General features: G+C 45.4%; 1 protein-coding gene across 3 annotated transcripts in view; it reads left to right on the top strand.

Annotated features, from left to right (window-relative positions):
• Positions 1-7,551: 7,551 nt before the first annotated feature.
• Positions 7,552-17,356, top strand: part of LOC135509248 (PHD and RING finger domain-containing protein 1-like) — a 19,399-nt gene continuing 9,594 nt past the window's right edge. The window contains exons 1-16 of one of the 3 annotated variants that reach the window (XM_064929743.1): positions 7,552-7,648; positions 8,498-8,671; positions 9,427-9,546; positions 9,675-9,862; positions 10,138-10,221; positions 10,533-10,666; positions 10,921-11,012; positions 11,143-11,318; positions 11,784-11,919; positions 12,003-12,121; positions 12,221-12,414; positions 12,603-12,731; positions 12,826-12,980; positions 13,195-15,241; positions 15,361-16,670; positions 16,892-16,968. In XM_064929743.1, the coding sequence (XP_064785815.1) occupies positions 8,584-8,671; positions 9,427-9,546; positions 9,675-9,862; positions 10,138-10,221; positions 10,533-10,666; positions 10,921-11,012; positions 11,143-11,318; positions 11,784-11,919; positions 12,003-12,121; positions 12,221-12,414; positions 12,603-12,731; positions 12,826-12,980; positions 13,195-15,241; positions 15,361-16,670; positions 16,892-16,968 (5,049 nt within the window). In that variant the 5' untranslated portion in view covers positions 7,552-7,648; positions 8,498-8,583. Of the gene's footprint in view, positions 7,904-8,497; positions 8,672-9,426; positions 9,547-9,674; positions 9,863-10,137; positions 10,222-10,532; positions 10,667-10,920; positions 11,013-11,142; positions 11,319-11,783; positions 11,920-12,002; positions 12,122-12,220; positions 12,415-12,602; positions 12,732-12,825; positions 12,981-13,194; positions 15,242-15,360; positions 16,671-16,891; positions 16,969-17,356 lie in introns of all 3 variants that reach the window. The other 2 variants (XM_064929745.1, XM_064929744.1) reach the window with 2 other exon arrangements.

The following is a 17,356-nucleotide window of genomic DNA, read 5'->3' as shown; positions in this document are numbered from 1 at the left end:
CAATTATTGTTTAAAGAAAGTTGTCTAAAAACTGTATACAAAAATGGCAAAAAAGTTTTGCATATGCTACACATTTAAACCCAAGGAATAATGTTTTTGTAATTTGTTATAGGCAGTCTTTAAGGACACGTAAATGTGTCTCATTTGGCCGATATCCTAACTTTATTGATGGTGCTCATTGCACCAAGTCGATCTCAACGGCATACACTTCCCAAATGTCTGGTAATTTAAAATCTTCATGGTCACGCTGTCTGGCACCACATTTTCTGAAAGGAAACTCTGAAATGTGCATATTGTTTTTATATAGATTTGATCATATTCACATGAAGATCAGTCACCAATTGGATGAAAACTGAGCTATAGACACCCTAAAGACTCTGGCAAGTGTGCTACTCTAGCGTCACGTTGATTATGCCTGCACATCATGGTTCACCAACAACCTCAAACATCTAAAGAACAAGCTACAGACCAGTCAAACAAGCTTGAAAGATTTGTACTTCAACTCCCCCCCATACTCATCTGGAGGTTGAACATTTTTTTGTTTGTACAGTGCATTCGGAAAGTATTCAGACCCCTTGACTTTTTCCAAATGTTGTTACATAACAGCCTTATTTGGGCTCTGGCAGGGCTCCTCAAGGATATTCAGAGACTTCTCCCAAAGCCACTCCTGCATTGTCTTGGCTGTGTGCTTAGGGTCATTATCCTGTAGGAAGGTGAACCGTCGCACCAGTCTGAGGTCCTGAGCGCTCTGGAGCAGGTTTTCATCTCTCTGTACTTTGCTCAGTTAATCTTTCCCTCGATCCTGACTAGCCGCTAAAAAACCTCCCCACAGCATGACGCTTCCACCACCATGCTTCATAATAGGGATGGTGCTAGGTTTCCTCCATATGTGACGCTTGGCATTCAGGCCAAAGAGTTCAATATTGGCTTCATTAGACCAGAGAATCTTGTTTCTCATGGTCTGAGAGTCCTTTAGGTGACAAACTACAAAGGGTTGTAATGTGCCTTTTACTGAGGAGTGGCTTCCGTCTAGCCACTCTACCATAAAGCCGTGATTGGTGGAGTGCTGCTGAGATGTTTGTCTTTATGGAAGGTTCTCCCATCTCATAGAGAAACTCTAGTTCTAGAACTAGTTTTGCTAGAGTGACCATTGGGTTCTTGGTCACCTCCCTGACCGGGGCCCTTTTCCCTCGATTGCTCAGTTTGGCCGGGCGGGTGGTCTCTAGGAAGAGTATTGATGGTTCCAAACTTCTTCCACTTAAGAATGATGGAGGCCACTGTGTTCTTGGCAACCTTCAATGCTGCAGAAATGTTTTGGTGCCCTTCCCCAGATCTGTGCCTTGACACAATCCTGTGTCGGAGCTCTACGGACAATTCCTTTGACTTCATTGCTTGGTTTTTGCGCTGACATGCACTGTCAACTGTGGGACCTTAGATAGACAGGTGTGTGCCTTTCCAAATCATGTCCAATCAATTGAATTTACCACAGGTGGAGTCCAATGAAGTTGTCGGAACATCTCAAGGATGATCAATGGAAACGGGATGCACCTGAGCTCAATTTCAAGTCTCATAGCCAAGGGTCTGAATACTTATGTAAATACGGTATTTCTGTTTTTTATTTGTAATAAATACTTGTTTTTGTTTTGTCATTATGGGGTATTGTGTGTAGATTGATGAGGAAAATGTTTTATTAAATCCATTTTAGAATAAGGCTGTAACGTATCAAAATGTGGAAAAGGCCAAGTGGTCTGAATACTTTCTGAATGCACTGTATATTATTTAATTAACAATACATTTATTTTTTAGTTCAATGCAACTTCAAATGGCATAAATATCATAAATAAATTAGTGTTATAGAAAATATATAGGCCAATATACAGTACCATTAAAAAGTTTGGGGTCACCTAGAAATGTCCTTGTTTATGAAAGAAAAGCACATTTTTTGTTCATTAAAATAACATCAAATTGATCAGAAATACAGTGTAGACATTGTTAATGTTGTAAATGACTATTGTAGCTGAAAAAGGCTGATTTTTTATGGAATATCTACATCGGCGTACAGAGGCCTATTATCAGCAACGATCACTCTTGTGTTCCAATGGTACGTTGTGTTAGCTATTCCAAGTTTATAATTTTAAAAGGCTAATTGATTATTAGAAAACCCTTTTGCAATTATGTTAGAACAGGTGAAAACTGTTGTTCTGATTAAAGAAGCAATAAAACTGGCATCCTTTAGACTAGTTGAGTATCTGGAGCATAAGCATTTGTGGGTTCGATTACAGGCTCAAAATGGCCAGAAACAAAGAATATTCTTCAGAATCTTGTCAGTCTATTCTTGTTCTGAGAAATGATGGATATTCTATGCGAGAAATTGCCAAGAAACTGAAGAACTCGTAGAATGCTGTGTACTAATCCCTTCACAGAACAGCGCAAACTGGCTCTAACCAGAATAGAAAGAGGAGTGGGAGGCCCCGGTGCACAACTGAGCAAGAGGACAAGTACATTAGAGTGTCTAATTTGAGAAACAGACGCCTCACAAGTCCTCAACTAGCAGCTTCATTAAATAGTACCCGCAAACATCTGTCTTAATGTCAACATTGAAGAAGGCGACTCCAGGATGCTAGCGTTCAAGGCATAGTTGCAAAGAAAAAGCCATATCTCAGACTGGCCAATAAGAAGAAAAGATTAAGATGGGCAAAAGAACACAGATACTGAACAGAGGAGCTCTGCCATTCACAACATTTCTGATTTCTCAAAATATCACTACTAATAAAGTACTACACTTTTTTTTTTACATGATATAGTACTACAAGAACGAGAGCCCTGCCTAACCTAAGTACAGGGGGCCCCTAATGTAAACTGGATCTCTTTCCTCCATTGGAAAAGCCTAGACTGTCCCACTTTAGCTTCTACATGCTGTACTACTTTAGCTAGCTAGGGCTGGTAAAGTGGGACAACAACAAAAATGACTAAATTACAAAGTTCAAACATAATATTGGCAACTTTTTTTGATGCACCAGTACATAGTATGCACATTTACTCCACAATTTGGCACAATGCATTATGAAAGTTTAACCTTAACATAAAATAAATAGCTATGTGACTGATCATACCGTGTGCTTCTCAGCTTCCTGTTTGAAGCTTGCTCTGCCACCCTCTATAACACCGATCATTAACTAGATTCAGCCGCGGGATGATTTTTCTTTGAGCGGATGGTCTGGGGGCCGGAAGGTGAGACTGCAAATTGACCTCTATTATGCATGGGAATACATGGAAACAGACTTCTTAAATTAAAATCACTTGGAGCTTATTTCTTGGTGTTTTTACAGTCTATTATGTCCAGCATTGAAAAAATAAATATATATATTTGCATTTATTTTTTGCTCAGAAAACTTGAGGGGCCAAATTTGGCCCACGGGCCGCCAGTTGGTGAACCCTGCTCTATAATGTCACACAAATGAAGTGATCACACATCATGTGGTTTCTCTGCAAGGGCTTAGTAACAATATTTTAGATTTTCTCTTGTCAGACCAAGAAATAGACGTGTCAGGATTAAGCTGTCCCAGTTTGACTTCCCACGCTTTCTGAATTCACCCTATGCCTATTTAAGGATCTGTTTGAAATATCAAAACTGGTGGAGAAAGCAATGGGATAAGTTAAATCTATGAAAATCAAGAGAAGTGGACTTTTGTTGATCAGAAGAAACATGTGTTGGATCTCAAGTCAACTGATGGATATGATGTGTCATGCTTTGATCTACTGTTTGAAGCAGGGCACCTGTTAAAGCAAACAGCCTGGTCTCATAGACTAGATGTAACATAGTAAATATAAACAAAAAGAGGATGGTTGGTCGGGGTGGACGGGAGTCATTTCTGGAGTAGCGTAAGAATTCAACAATGCTCTACTGAAGAAGATTCATGGAGTGGTCGATGCACGTAGAATGAATCGCATGGTCAATTAATCAATCATTCAAATGTATTTATCAAGCCCTTTTTACAACAGCTGATGTAAGGAAAAACATACTAGAAAGGCAGGAACCTAGGAAGAAACCTAGAGTGGAACCAGGCTCTGAGGGGTGGCCAGTCCTCTTTTGGCTGTGCCGGGTTGAGATTATAACATTACATGGCCAAGATGTTGAAATGTTCATAGATGACCAGCAGGGTCAAATAACAATAATAATCACAGTGGTTGTAGAGGGTGCAACAAGTTAGCACCTTAGGAGTAAATGTCAGTTGGCTTTTCATAGCCGATCATTCAGAGCTGGAGACAGCAGGTATGGTAGAGGAAGAGAGTCAAAAACAGCAGGTCCGGGACAAGGTAGCACATCCAATGGTAAATGGCAGGAAGGAGAAGTTTGTCTGTTCTTGTGTTTTTTGATGAGCTTCTCTCTTTCCGAGTGCAGCTGGGATATGTGAACTACTCTGTCAGAGTGTTTATTCCCAGACCTTGCAATGTACCCACTATTAAATATTGGGACATGTACCAAGTGTATGCAGACGGGAGAAGCCAAGATGTGGGATATTTGGGTAAGATCATTACGAAAGAGATTGTTTGCAAAAGAGAATGGACAAAGAGCAAAATGTTGTGTGTCTAGCTGTCGTGTAGATCCTGAAGCGAAATCCGTTGAATGCCCCAGGACGGTGATTGGGGAGAACGGGCTCGTGGTAATGGCTGGAGTGGAATGGTGTCAAATACATCAAACACATTTGTATTTATTAGGGATCCCCTTTAGCTGCTGCCAAGGCGGCAGCTACTCTTCCTGGGGTCCAAACACATTAAGGCACTTATATTACATATAAAACCAAATATAAAACAGTACATCATATAACATTATTACACCACTACATATCTACAATACAAAATGTGTAACGACCACCATACAACAATATTACAATGTATGTGTGTGTAGAGTGCGTGAGCTAACGGTTTTGTGTATATGCGTGTGTCTGTACCTTTGTGTGTGTCTCTTCAGTGTCCCCTCTGTTCCATAAGGTGTATTTTTACCTGCTTTTTACATCTAATTTTACTACTTGCATCAGTTACCTGATGTGGAATAGAGTTCCATGTAGACATGGCTCTATGTAGTACTGTGCACCTCACATAGTCTGTTCTGGACTTAGGGATTGTGAAGAGACCTCTGGTGGCATGTCTTGTGGGGTATGCATGGGTGACTGAGCTCTGTGCTTGACGTTTAAACAGACAGCTCAGTACATTCAGCTTGTCAATACTTCTTACAAAAACAAGTAGTGATGAAATCAATCTCTCTTCCACTTTGAGCCATGAGAGATTACCATGCATGTCATTAATGTTAACTCCCTGTGTACTTTTAAGGGCCAGCTGTTCTGCTCTGTTCTGAGCCAATTGCAAGTCCTTCTTTGTGGCACCTGACCACATTACTGAACAGTAGTCCCAGTGCGACAAAACTAGGGCCTGTAGAACCTGCCCTGTTGATATTGTTGTTAAGAAGGCAGATACCGATTTATTATAGACATACTTCTCCCCATCTTAGCTACTGTTGTATCAATATGTTTTGGCCATGACAGTTTACAATCCAGGGTTACTCCAAGCAGTTTAGTCACGTCCACTTGCTCAATTTCCACATTATTCATTGCACGATTTAGTTGAGGTTTCGGGTTTAGTGAATGATTTGTCCCAAATACAATGCTTTTAGTTTTTGAAATCCTGAAATATCCACCTATTCTGAAACTAACTGTAGCTGTTTGTTAAGTGTTGCAATCATTTCAGTCGCTGTAGTAGCTGACGTGTATAGTGTTCAGTCATTTGCATACATAGACACACTGGCACACTGGGGGGGGGGGCAATGCAAGTAGTCTGGGTAGCCATTTGATTAGCTGTTCAGGAGTCTTATGGTTTGGGGGTAGAAGCTGTTAAGAAGCCTTTTGGACCTAGACTTGGTGCTCCGGTACCGCTTGCCATATGGTAGCAGAGAGAACAGTCTATGAATATGGTATTGAATGCTGAGCTGTAGTCAATGAATAGCATTCTCACGTAAGTGTTTCTTTTGTCCAGGTGGGAAAGGGCAGTGTGGTGTGCAATAGAGATGGCATTTTCTGTGGATTTTTTATTTATTTTATTTAACCTTTATTTAAGTAGGCAAGTCAGTTAAGAACAAAATCTTATTTACAATGATGGCCTCCCCCGGCCAAACCCTAACCCGGACAACACTGGGCCAATTGTGGGGCGCCCTATGGGACTCCCAATCACTGCCAATTGTGATACAGCCTGGAATAGAACCAGGGTCTGTAGTGACGCCTCTAACACTGAGATGCAGTGCCTTAGACCGCTGCGCCACTCGGGAGCACTCAGGCGGTATGCAAATTGGAGTGGGTCTAGGGTTTCGGGGATAATGGTGTTAAAGTGAGCCATGACCAACCTTTCAAAGCACTTCATGGCTATAGACGTGAGTGCTACGGGTCGGTAGTCATTTAGGCAGGTTACCTTAGTGTTCTTGGGCACAGGGACTTTGGTGGTCCGCTTGAAACATGTTGGTATTACAGACTCAGTCAGGGACAGGTTGAAAATGTCAGTGAAAACACATGCCAGTTGGTCAGCGCATACTCGGAGTACACGTCCTGGTAATCCGTCTGGCCCTGCGGCCTTGTGAATGTTGACCTGTTATAAGGTCTTTCTCACATCGGCTATGGAGAGGGTGATCACACAGTCGTCCGGAACAGCTGATGTTCTCATGCATACTTCAGTGTTGCTTGCCCCGACACGGGCATAGAAGTAATTTAGCTCATTTGGTAGGCTCATGTCACTGGGCGGCTCATGACTGTGCTTAACTTTGTAGTCTGTAATAGTTTACAAGCCCTGCCACAGACAACGAGTGTCAGAGCAGTACAATTCAGTCTTACCCCTGTATTGACGCTTTTCCTGTTTGATGCGTTGTCTGAGTGCATTGCGGGATTTCTTATAAGTGTCCAGTTTAGAGTCCCACTCCTTGAAAGCGGCAGCTCTACCGTTTAGCTCAGTGCGTATTCAGTAAAGGGGGATTTACTATTCTTTGGAAGCAGAATAACTTTAGCTTCCCTCCAGGCCTGAGGGCACAGACTTTCTAGTAGGCTTAAATTGAAGATATGGCAAATAGGAGTGGCAATATCGTCCGCTATGAACATCATTATTTTTCCATCCAGGTTGTCAGACCCCGGTGGCTTGTCATTGTTGATAGACAGCAATAATAGTTTCACCTCTTCTACGCTCCCTTTTTGGATTTTCCATATATTTGATGCCATTCCATTTGTTCCGTTTCAGCCATTATTATGAGCCGTTCACTCAGCAGCCTCCTGTGGTTCCCATCACCAGCAGTTCTGTCTCGTGGCAGGCTCTAGAGCCTGTGTAGGGAGTTATGGAGTTTTTGAACGACTGAAGGAGAGGGATGTTTTTTTATGACTTTTTTGTGTAATACCTGTGGATTCATATTTGTTTCCTTTCTTTGTAATTGAAATTACATTTTTTTTACCACCCCCGTCCAGTTGGTGGCAGCAATACAATAATAGTTGTAAGAGACACAGAGAAGAAGAAGAGAAGCATACGTTTGGCCATTTCCGTCATTCCAGCCTGCGGTGTCACTCAACAAAAATTGTGGACTAAGCAGTTACTCCAAACATGTCATTCACAACCGTGTAGGGTAGGTGTAAACACCCTGGCTTTGCACGTTCGAAGTATGCAATAACGTAAGCCTGGACAATGATAACTTTTAAACTGACAACATATGAATGTCACATGCACCGAACATAACGAGCGTGCAAGTGAAGTTATATTTAGACTCAAGCTAATGCTAGCAGTAGCATGCTAGCATCTAGCAGACTATTATCCATAACAATGCAGGTACTGGTAGCTAGCTAAGAATATTCCATAACTTGCACGTTTTCTTTGCAATAAGGTAGGTAACGAAAGCTTATTTACAACGGTTTATTTAGCTAGCTCTTTTAGCGAGCATACATTTACAGTGCAACACCAAAGTCGCTCAATGTTTTTGTTTTTGAGGAAACAGAAGGCAGTGAAGCAGCAGCAGTTGTTAGCTACCTAGCTACTTAATTACTCGTTAAGGTTAACAGCTACTACTAGCTAGGTAGCTAACACATCTACGAAGAAGATAACTTGATATAAATGTCTTTCATTTGTCCGTCTGGATTGTGCTTGTAATTTATGCCTGGAAAACTATGTAGTCATAGTTCTCTACAGTAGGTAACGTTAGCTAACGTTGACGCAAATGTTCATGTCTGCAAACGTTAACTAGCTAACGAAGCTAACTCACGTCTCACAATGGCTAACTAGCTGTCCACTTGTGACATGTTATAACTGACTTACCAAGCTCCCTCACATACCGCTATCTCATGCAGTAGCTAAATCCGTATTAACAGTGTGAAAATGCGTTCTTGTTGCATGTGCGGATACTGACTACACAGGAAATCGTTGTTGTGCATGGACCAGGTGAATAGTTGTGGCACTAATTTTAATTTCATGTGTTTTCCAGCTACCTAAAAGTCATATGTCTCATTTGAAGCATAGCCTTTGATATTTAGCTAGATATTGGTGCAGGAAGCTCTCTGATGTTCAGCCATGGATGAAGAAGACAACCAGGATGAGCTGATCAATCGGAATGCCTCACACAGAAAAGATAAAAGGCCTGCAGTATGGGCAATCTCAGGTATGGAATCATATTTCTACATTTTATGAATACCCTAAGGAGTGAATCTGGTTTGGAGTGTTTTTTTCAAACTCTTGTGCATTTACCCCCTTAGTTTGGTTTGTTTGGATTGGTGTGAATACTATCTGCACTCGAGCGCAGTAAACCACAAATATTGGTTTGCTCAGAAAGGGTCTGATTCAATTCGTACTGTGGTGAGGTTTGCTGCAAAACACAGGAAAATAACCAGTCGTGCAGTATTATTGGTTATTTGACTGCGAGCATTTGATGAAATGCATGCTGCATCATAACTTAATATCCTTTAAACTTTCTGAGTATAGCAGCACATTTCTGAGCGCATCGGATGCAGATTAGGGGAGACGGGCGCTATACCAGGGATACAGGCTACTGTATAGCCCTTTCACGTCACAGTTAGAGCGGCTATTGCGCTGTTTCCTCCCGCATGTTGTTGGAAGACCTAAGCTAAAGTCATATGAAGATTTGGACGCAGTGACGCTTCATGATAATCATAGATTAATTTAACGTGAGAATTTTTGTCCAATAAACAAATGACTTGCATGGACACATGGTTTTGTTTGTTTTTCATTTGACAACGTGGGACCAACAAAAAACTATGTAATAAATAATCAAATTCTGATTCGAACTACAGCTCAAAACTATGTTTGAAAGTGCCCTTAGTGAAATGGCCCTCATCACTACTGGTATGGAAAATAATTGTATTACTTACTCATCTACTTTTATTTGTCAACTTACAGATGAAGACAGCGATGAAGGTGGGGAGGAATCTGAGGGAGCTTCTGACAGTGGTGAGGAGGAGGAAGACCTCCTTGATGGAGAGGAGGAGGAGGAGGAAGAAGAGGAGGATGACAGTGATGGTGAGAGACTATGGAAATGTAGGATTCTGTACTCATGGAAAATAATCAGTAATGGTCCATGGTACGCTTTTAGTATCCAAGGTATAGATCTACCACTTGAGTTCCATAACGACATACTTGTTCCTCAGATGGAGAAGAGGACGATGTGGTAGAGGGTGCGGTGGGGGGAGCGTCTACTGACTTGGCATGTCTGAGCTCAGACGAGGACACTGAGAAATGCCCCATCTGCCTAAACTCCTTCCACAGCCAGCCCGTGGCCACGCCAGAGAGCTGCGAACACTACTTCTGCCTCGACTGCATCCTGGAGTGGTCCAAGGTGGGTGGGTGACATTAAAGGGTGCAAAATGAGAGGTCAAGGGGTTAAAGCTTTTTATTCAAGTGTTAGTGCAGACACAAAATGTCAATATGGTCGGAAGAACTAGAAGACACTCACCCGTCAAATTCATGAGCGTCACTGGAACCTTGGTCCAAAGGCGCCACACCTCAGCTTTCACTTTCAGTCCTGTAAACAAAGGTTTTATTAAGACAGTAATTATATGTTCAAATGTGTCCCAATGTTGTGCCTCCAATCGTGGTTTGTTCTTCCCTCAGAATGCAAACTCCTGTCCTGTGGACAGAATAGTCTTCAATAACATCTACCTGAGAAAATGTTATGGTGGGAAAGTGCAGAAAATTGTGAGTTAAAAAATCGGACTTTCTCTTGGTGAATGTCTTTTAATTGCCTTCTCTGGTCTTGATTTAATGTTGTGCATGGTGTTTCTGAATGTATTGTTGGGGGGGGGGTGTTCTGAGAAGTAGCTACTACACATGGCATGTGTATTCCTCATGAAGGGTGTTTGATTTATTTTGTGGCAAAGACCATTATGGTTGAAACATTGTATATACAAATATGGGTCATGCATGGGAATGCCAGACAGTCATTGCCAGACAGCCATTACAGACAGTGATTCTTGTCATTGCTCTATGTGCATGATTATTGAGTGCAGATCACAGTGCAGAAACCAGTGAAGGCGGGCCAGGAGGAGGTGATCGACCTGGAGCTGGAACAGACCAGCTGCGAGGTGTGTGGAGGGAGTGACCGTGAAGACCGCCTGCTGCTCTGTGACGGCTGTGATGCTGGGTGAGACCATTAACACACGCCACCTAGCGTTCTGGGATTGTTCCTGATTAATCATACAATCAGGAATAAATGTATCTTTATCTGATCATTCCAATTAACCCTTTGAATATTCCCTGGTTTTTATTTTCTGATCATATCCATGTTATCTCATTCTTAACCTGGTAGGTACTTTGAAACACTTTATGAATGCGGAACTTGATCATATCCATGTTAATACCTACTTTCTACCACTCCATGTCTGTGCTCCATGGAAGGTACCACATGGAGTGCCTGACCCCCCCGCTGGATGCTGTCCCTGTGGAGGAATGGTTCTGCCCAGAGTGTCAAGCCAACAACCGCCGTTCAAGTAATCATACTCCGTACTGACTCAATTCGTCTTCCTCTGAGGAATACGTTGACAATACTCTTTGTATAAAGCAATGTAAAAAAGTCCTTTTATCAAGATCCCAGAGTTCATCAATGTTATTGCTCCTCAGGGGGTTCAGTGGAAGAGCAGAGCAACACGGAGAGTCTGAGCAGCGCCCGTCCCACAACCAGCCGCTCCCGCCTCCCTGCGGCAGGCCCCACCCGGGCCATTGCCCGCACCCAGCAGAGTGAGAGGGTCCGCGCCAGTGTCAACCACCACCGCATCACCCAGGCACGCATTGCACAGGTTTGGCATGAGGCGTGTTGCTTCCTATTGGCTTCTCTGTTCTGCCTCACTACTCTCCGCTCCTCGCCACTAGTGTCAACAGCCCTTACTCTGTAGCATTGATATGAATTCTGTAATCAAAGATTATTTCGTGAGCAGCATGATAATGTACTTATGAAAAATGATGTTACCCATGTTTTCTCTCCTGGGTTGAAATGTGTATGATGTTTTTTTGTGTATAATGGTATTACATAACACTTAATTAATGATGACACTGTTATTTTGTCATGTTTGAATGCGCTACTTGCACCAAGTAACATTTAACCTGCAGGTCTAGAATAGAGAGCCAGAGGGTGGTGGTGATGCTGCAGGCTGAGTGATGCTGCAGCCTGCCTCATTAGACGGCTGTGAAGTTCATGTTAAGTAAAGCATGTCCAAATAGACAGCAGAGAATAGTAGAGTGATGCAGTGTACCTCTGGTCTCAGATCTCCCCCAGCTTTCTGATGCCACAGACCACCTGGCTGGATGAGACTATCAATGCAGTGGTGGCTGGACTCAACACAGCTGTGTACATACGGAACCTCACACCCCGCGTTCCATCCAGTCGACGACGCAGGGCAGGTGAAAAAAATACACGCACGCACCCATGCACGCACGCACGCAAACCCTAGCTGGGTTTTTAAAAGAGATGCATTTGCCTACAGTAAAGCGCAGGAAAGGCCAGAGTAAGAGGTCTGCCACGGGTGGTAAGGGCAAAGCTGCAGGCACCGGGGTGAGGAGGAGGAAACGGCGAGTGAGGAGGACCAAGTCCAGAAGGAAACTGGTGAGACTTCAAATTTAACAATTATAACATGAAAAATATAGTGCCTATAACAAAATGACAGAATCAGTGCTCATGTTTAATCTGACTGTGTGTTCCTAGGTGGTGAAAAAGGAAGCTACGTCACGTGGTCGTATAGCCCGTAGCCTAGGGATAGGGAAGCCCAAACGGGGCTCGTCCCTTCCCTCTGTGTACCAACCTTCAGAAACCACTCTGGGCAGTATGAGGGCTGACATAGGAGCTGCTTCGCTCTCTGTCTATGGAGACCCCTACGATCTGGACCCCTTCACTAGCAGGTCTGTCTCAGTCACAACTATAAGATAACAGTACTTTATTTATCTAGAGAATAGAGATCTCCATCTAATGCTGACAACAATAATTTCAAACAAAACCATGAAGTGGAAACTCATAGAAAATAACAGAAAATTGTGGAATGGACCTCAACATGGTTCTGAATGTTGATTGGCTGTTGATCCTACCCCAGGGATGATGATGAGGAGGAGCAAGCCTCGGCGACGTCATCACTGCTGGAGGCCAAGAGGCGTGGCTTATCTCGCTCCGCACTCCTCTCACACCAGCCTGTGGCTCGACCAATCACTGCTGGCCTCTCTAGGTACCCCTTCTCATCTCCCAAATGTTATTTTGTTTTGTAGCTCACATCCTTCAATATGATACATGTCTGACCTGTGGTTGCCATGGGGTTGTAGGTGGGGCTCGAGCCTTCCCCAGTTGGAGGAGGTTGCAGAGGTGGCCCCAGTGCCTGACCTGCTGGGCAGCATCCTATCAGGGCAGAGCATGCTTCTGATGGACAGCTCAGACGTAGTCATTAACAGAGATGGATCCCTCAAGGCTATCAAACCAGGTGAGCAGGCTGGTAGGGTTTCTTACTTTCTTTAGTTCAATCTCTTGTCTTTTTTTTCTCAGTATTTTGCTGGTACTGTATCTATTACCTGACTATTTAAGAACTAGTCAATGTGTTATTGCCTGTTAACCATTGATTTTGAAGTCTGTTGGATTCTGTGTGTTACACAGCAACATCATGTTGCGTCAGTTATTGTGTTGTGTTTGTGTTGTAGTGGGTTTGTCGTCATCCATGCCCAGCAGCAGTAGGAGCAGCAGCTCTGGTGAATCAGTAGCCCAGCTCCACTCAGAGATGTCCCCTACCACAGCAGCCAGCTCCCTTTGTCTCCCCATTAATGGAGACCTGGTAGCAGGTCCCTGCCTGTCCCCTCTCACCCCTTCATCCCCCCACTCGGCCACTTATCCAACTCTCATCCTGAGTCACCCACACGTCCCTGCCCCCTGTAGACCTAGTCCTGGACACAGCCACTGGGAGGACACCGGTGTACTACCCCCCCATGGGACCCAGAGGGCTGCCACCTCCACTCCTACCCCAGACGCTCACTCCAGAGGTAGGGAGACGGTGCCACCACAGCCCCAGGCTAAGAAGGCCGCTGCTAAACCAGTATGGGAAGCACCAGTATTGGTGCTTCCCAGGATACCAAGGATAAAACGGGAGAGCGGTGGCCTGACGAATGGCAATGCCAGCAGAGGGGGTAGTAGTGGTAGTAGTAGCAGTGCTAATGGTAGTGGTAGTAATAGCTTCCCTGATGCCTGTTTGAACAGCCTGGGTGGGAACAGGGGCAGGCAGCAAAGTGTGGACCAGCAGCAGGGCAGGACAGAGGGACAGAGACCAGACAGAGCAGGCCCTTCCTCAGCCTTCTCCAGCTCCTTCTCCTCTTCGTTCTCCTCTTCTGATTCTCCATCTAACCCTGCCCGTACCTCTTCATCAGCATCATCCACGGTGTGCTTCCGGATCAATGCCAGCTCTGTCTGGCACGCCAAAAAGCTTAGCAACGCTTCTGCAATTGTTGCAGCTGGAAACTGTCTAGAACCAGCGTCTCTGGAGGAAGAGGAGGCGAAGAGGAAAAGAGAGGAGCGCAGGAAGAAACAGAATCTACTGATGTCCTCACACTCACCGGTCAAAGAGGAGAAGGAAGAGGGGGATATATACGATCCCTTCCATCCAACCGGCTCAGACAGTGAAGCAGAGAGCCATGCTGGGGGGAAACCAACCATGGTGCACAAGGAAGGTCCCAGCCAGCAGGTGAAGGAAGGTCCCAGCAAGCAGGTGAAGGAAGGTCCCAGCCAGCAGGTGAAGGAAGGTCCCAGCCAGCAGGTGAAGGAAGGTCCCAGCCAGCAGGTGAAGGAAGGTCCCAGCCAGCAGGTGAAGGAAGGTCCCAGCCAGCAGGTGAAGGAAGGTCCCAGCCAGCAGGTGAAGGAAGGTCCCAGCCAGCAGGTGAAGGAAGGTCCCAGCCAGCAGGTGAAGGAAGGTCCCAGCCAGCAGGTGAAGGAAGGTGCCAGCCAGCAGGTGAAGGAAGGTGCCAGCCAGCAGGTGAAGGAAGGTGCCAGCCAGCAGGTGAAGGAAGGTGCCAGCCAGCAGGTGAAAGCCCTGTCACTGGAGAGGGATGAGGGCTCAGGAGAAGGTCTGGAGGTGAAGAGGGAGCCAGAGAACTCTGACACTGCAAAGCCTGGTCACAGCCCTCACAACGCACCCAGGTCTGTGATGACTGGCACCAGCACACCACTGTCCCAGAGCCAGGTCCATCTGAAGAGGGAGAGGAATGAGCCAGGGGGTGAGAAAGGGCAGCACAGCAAGACTGGCAACAGTAGAGAGCCCCAGAACCAGCAGACTACACCTTCCTTATCCAGCTTAGCCTCCAGCCACCACAGAAACAGGATGGTGAAGACTGAGATAAAGTCAGAGCCCCAGGACAGCCCCCCCAGGTCCCCATCCAGGTCTAAATCACACTCCAGGCCCCCAGGCCAGGGAAGGAAAACATCCAAAGGCAGGGGGTCTTCCATGGAGCGGCGGTCTGCCTCAAACAGCCCAGAGGCAGGCAGGAGGAGGGGAGACAAGGCCCCAGACCAGGCAGGGAGGAAGAGACGTTATGGGGGGGGTAGGAGAGGAGACAAGGGGCGAGAGAGTTCTAGGCGTTCGGGATCGAGGGAGAGGAGAAGGACTCGGTCCCCGTCAGACAGCTCTATTTCTGATATCTCTGAGAGGTCTCGCAGGAAGAAGAGACGGTCACGTTCTCCCTCCAAAGACAGGAGGCGCTCCAGGTACTAATGTCATTGTTTAATCATGTTAATTCTGTACACAGTGATTTGGTGGTGTTTAATTATATATGTATTCTCGTATATTTCCTATTATGATAACTATTTCTAATATTTTGATTAAGGTCATGGTCAGGCTCCAGCAGTAGAGAACGGTCCAAGAGGAAAAAGCAGAGGAGAGGGAGCAGGGAGAGGAACGAGGGCAGAGGGAGTGAAAGAGAGAAGGGTCACCCGTCAAAGGTCAAGAAGCGTGATTGCTCGCAGTCTCGCTCGCGTTCCAGGTCCAGGGAGAGGAGGAAAGACCACTTCCGATCACAACCATCATCCTCCAGATCAAAGGACAGGGTTGAGGTGCGGTCGAAAGACCGGAAGAGGCCGAAGTCCAGGTCGCGATCCAGAGAGAGGAGGAAAGAAGAGGGGTCACAGGGACCACTAGGGTCTTCCTCAACCACCACCTTCAATAAGCTAGAAGAACAGAAAGAGAAGAAAAAGGTACAAGTTCTCCCCCGCGTCCCTCTGAAAGAGAAGAGCGAGACTAAAGAAGAGAGAAAAGAGCGAGAGATCAAACAGCAGATGCTTTCCTCAGGACTCAAATCTCTCTCTGTCCTCTCTGCCTCAGAGGTGAAAAAGGAGAGTGACAGCAATGACATTAGAACAGAGAGACTTGCCTCTCTCTCAACAAAACTACTCAATGAGTCTATGCTGCTAAAAGAGATTAAAAAAGAGAAACCTGCCTTTGATATTTTGGAAGAATCACTGGATAAACCAATCAAAAAAGAAAAACCTCTGTCAACATTCAGCACAGTCAAGGACTTACAACAGCACAAGGAGATCGAAAAAGAACACCCTTCCGCCCTCATAAAGGAGGCGTGCGCAGTCTCCACATCAGACATAGCAGATCAAAAAGATCAGGCGTTAAAGGAAACCATCAAGACTGAGCCCATCTGGCCTGAGCTGCCTCAACACCTAACCTCCAACATCCCTGTTCCCCCCACCCAAACTGGCCAATCCAGCCCAAGCTTCTCAACACTCAGCACACACCTTGTCCTTGCTCCTCCTCAGGCTGCTGAGAGTATAGCCAGCCAGCAGGGGACCCCATCCCTGATTCCTCCAGTACCAGAGGCCCTCACAGAGACTCCTCCACTAGTCCAACCCATCTCAGTGAACCCAGAGAAGCACGAGGTAGAGGAGCCTTCAGACGATGACATGGACGTGGACATGATGCTGGACAGCCTGGACTATGTGAAGACGGAGCCAGGAGGAGAGAGTGGCGAGGCTGGGGTCAAACAGGAGAAGGAAGGAGAGGGGGAGAAGGGGAAGATTGGGGGAGAACTGGTGCCAGTCACGGCAGGTGCCAAGGCCAAACCCTCGGTGAAGAGGGTCACCTGGAACCTGCAGGAGCCAGAGGGGCCACAGCCAGAGAAGACTGGCACTAGTGAGTTTTTTTATTGTACCCTTTTAAAACATTTAAGCATACCATAACCTAGATTGGCACAATTAGAGCCCTTACGTGTTAAATTACATCAATCAACAATTTGTAGTCAACTCTTTGACTCTGGTTCAGAAACAACCTCTAATTCACTTAACACAGAGAGGGTCATAGCTCTTGAATTCGGAACAGCTAATTAAGATGTGTTGTTTTTGCTTTCGTCTCAGAGCTGTCCCTCTACAAACTGAAGCTGAAACAGGAGGGAGCTCGCAGACCTGCCTCTTCCGCCCAGGCATCCAGTCAGGTACGGCTCATAACGTTGACCTTGCCTACTTACCTAGATAGCTGATTTGTTCTGTGTGGTGTGAGGTCAGTGCTTAGCTTCCGGCCTCTACCGCTGTATGCTGTCTTTCTTTCCTGCTAATGTGTAGTTATGATCAATCAGTAAACTGGCAGTTCATTAAGAAACGGCACCTAGTCATGGCATCATACTGGCGGCCGGTCATGTCAATATCAAGTAGATGTTCTGTTGATCTTTACAGATATCTGTGATTTAGTGCTCAAAACCTTCAGTACAAACTATTCCTGTAATAAACATGCACCTCTCCTAAAAGGCCACAAGGTGGCAGACTGTCCGTTTTGACTCGGAGTGCAGTTGTGGCGTGTCAGCGGATAGCCAGTGCAGATCAAAT

Source organism: Oncorhynchus masou, chromosome 22 (genome assembly GCF_036934945.1).
Source record: "Oncorhynchus masou masou isolate Uvic2021 chromosome 22, UVic_Omas_1.1, whole genome shotgun sequence".
In the NCBI taxonomy this organism is placed as follows: domain Eukaryota; kingdom Metazoa; phylum Chordata; class Actinopteri; order Salmoniformes; family Salmonidae; genus Oncorhynchus; species Oncorhynchus masou.
The sequence above is the reverse complement of the archived record's forward strand: the minus strand, read 5'-3'. Positions and strand labels throughout refer to the sequence as shown.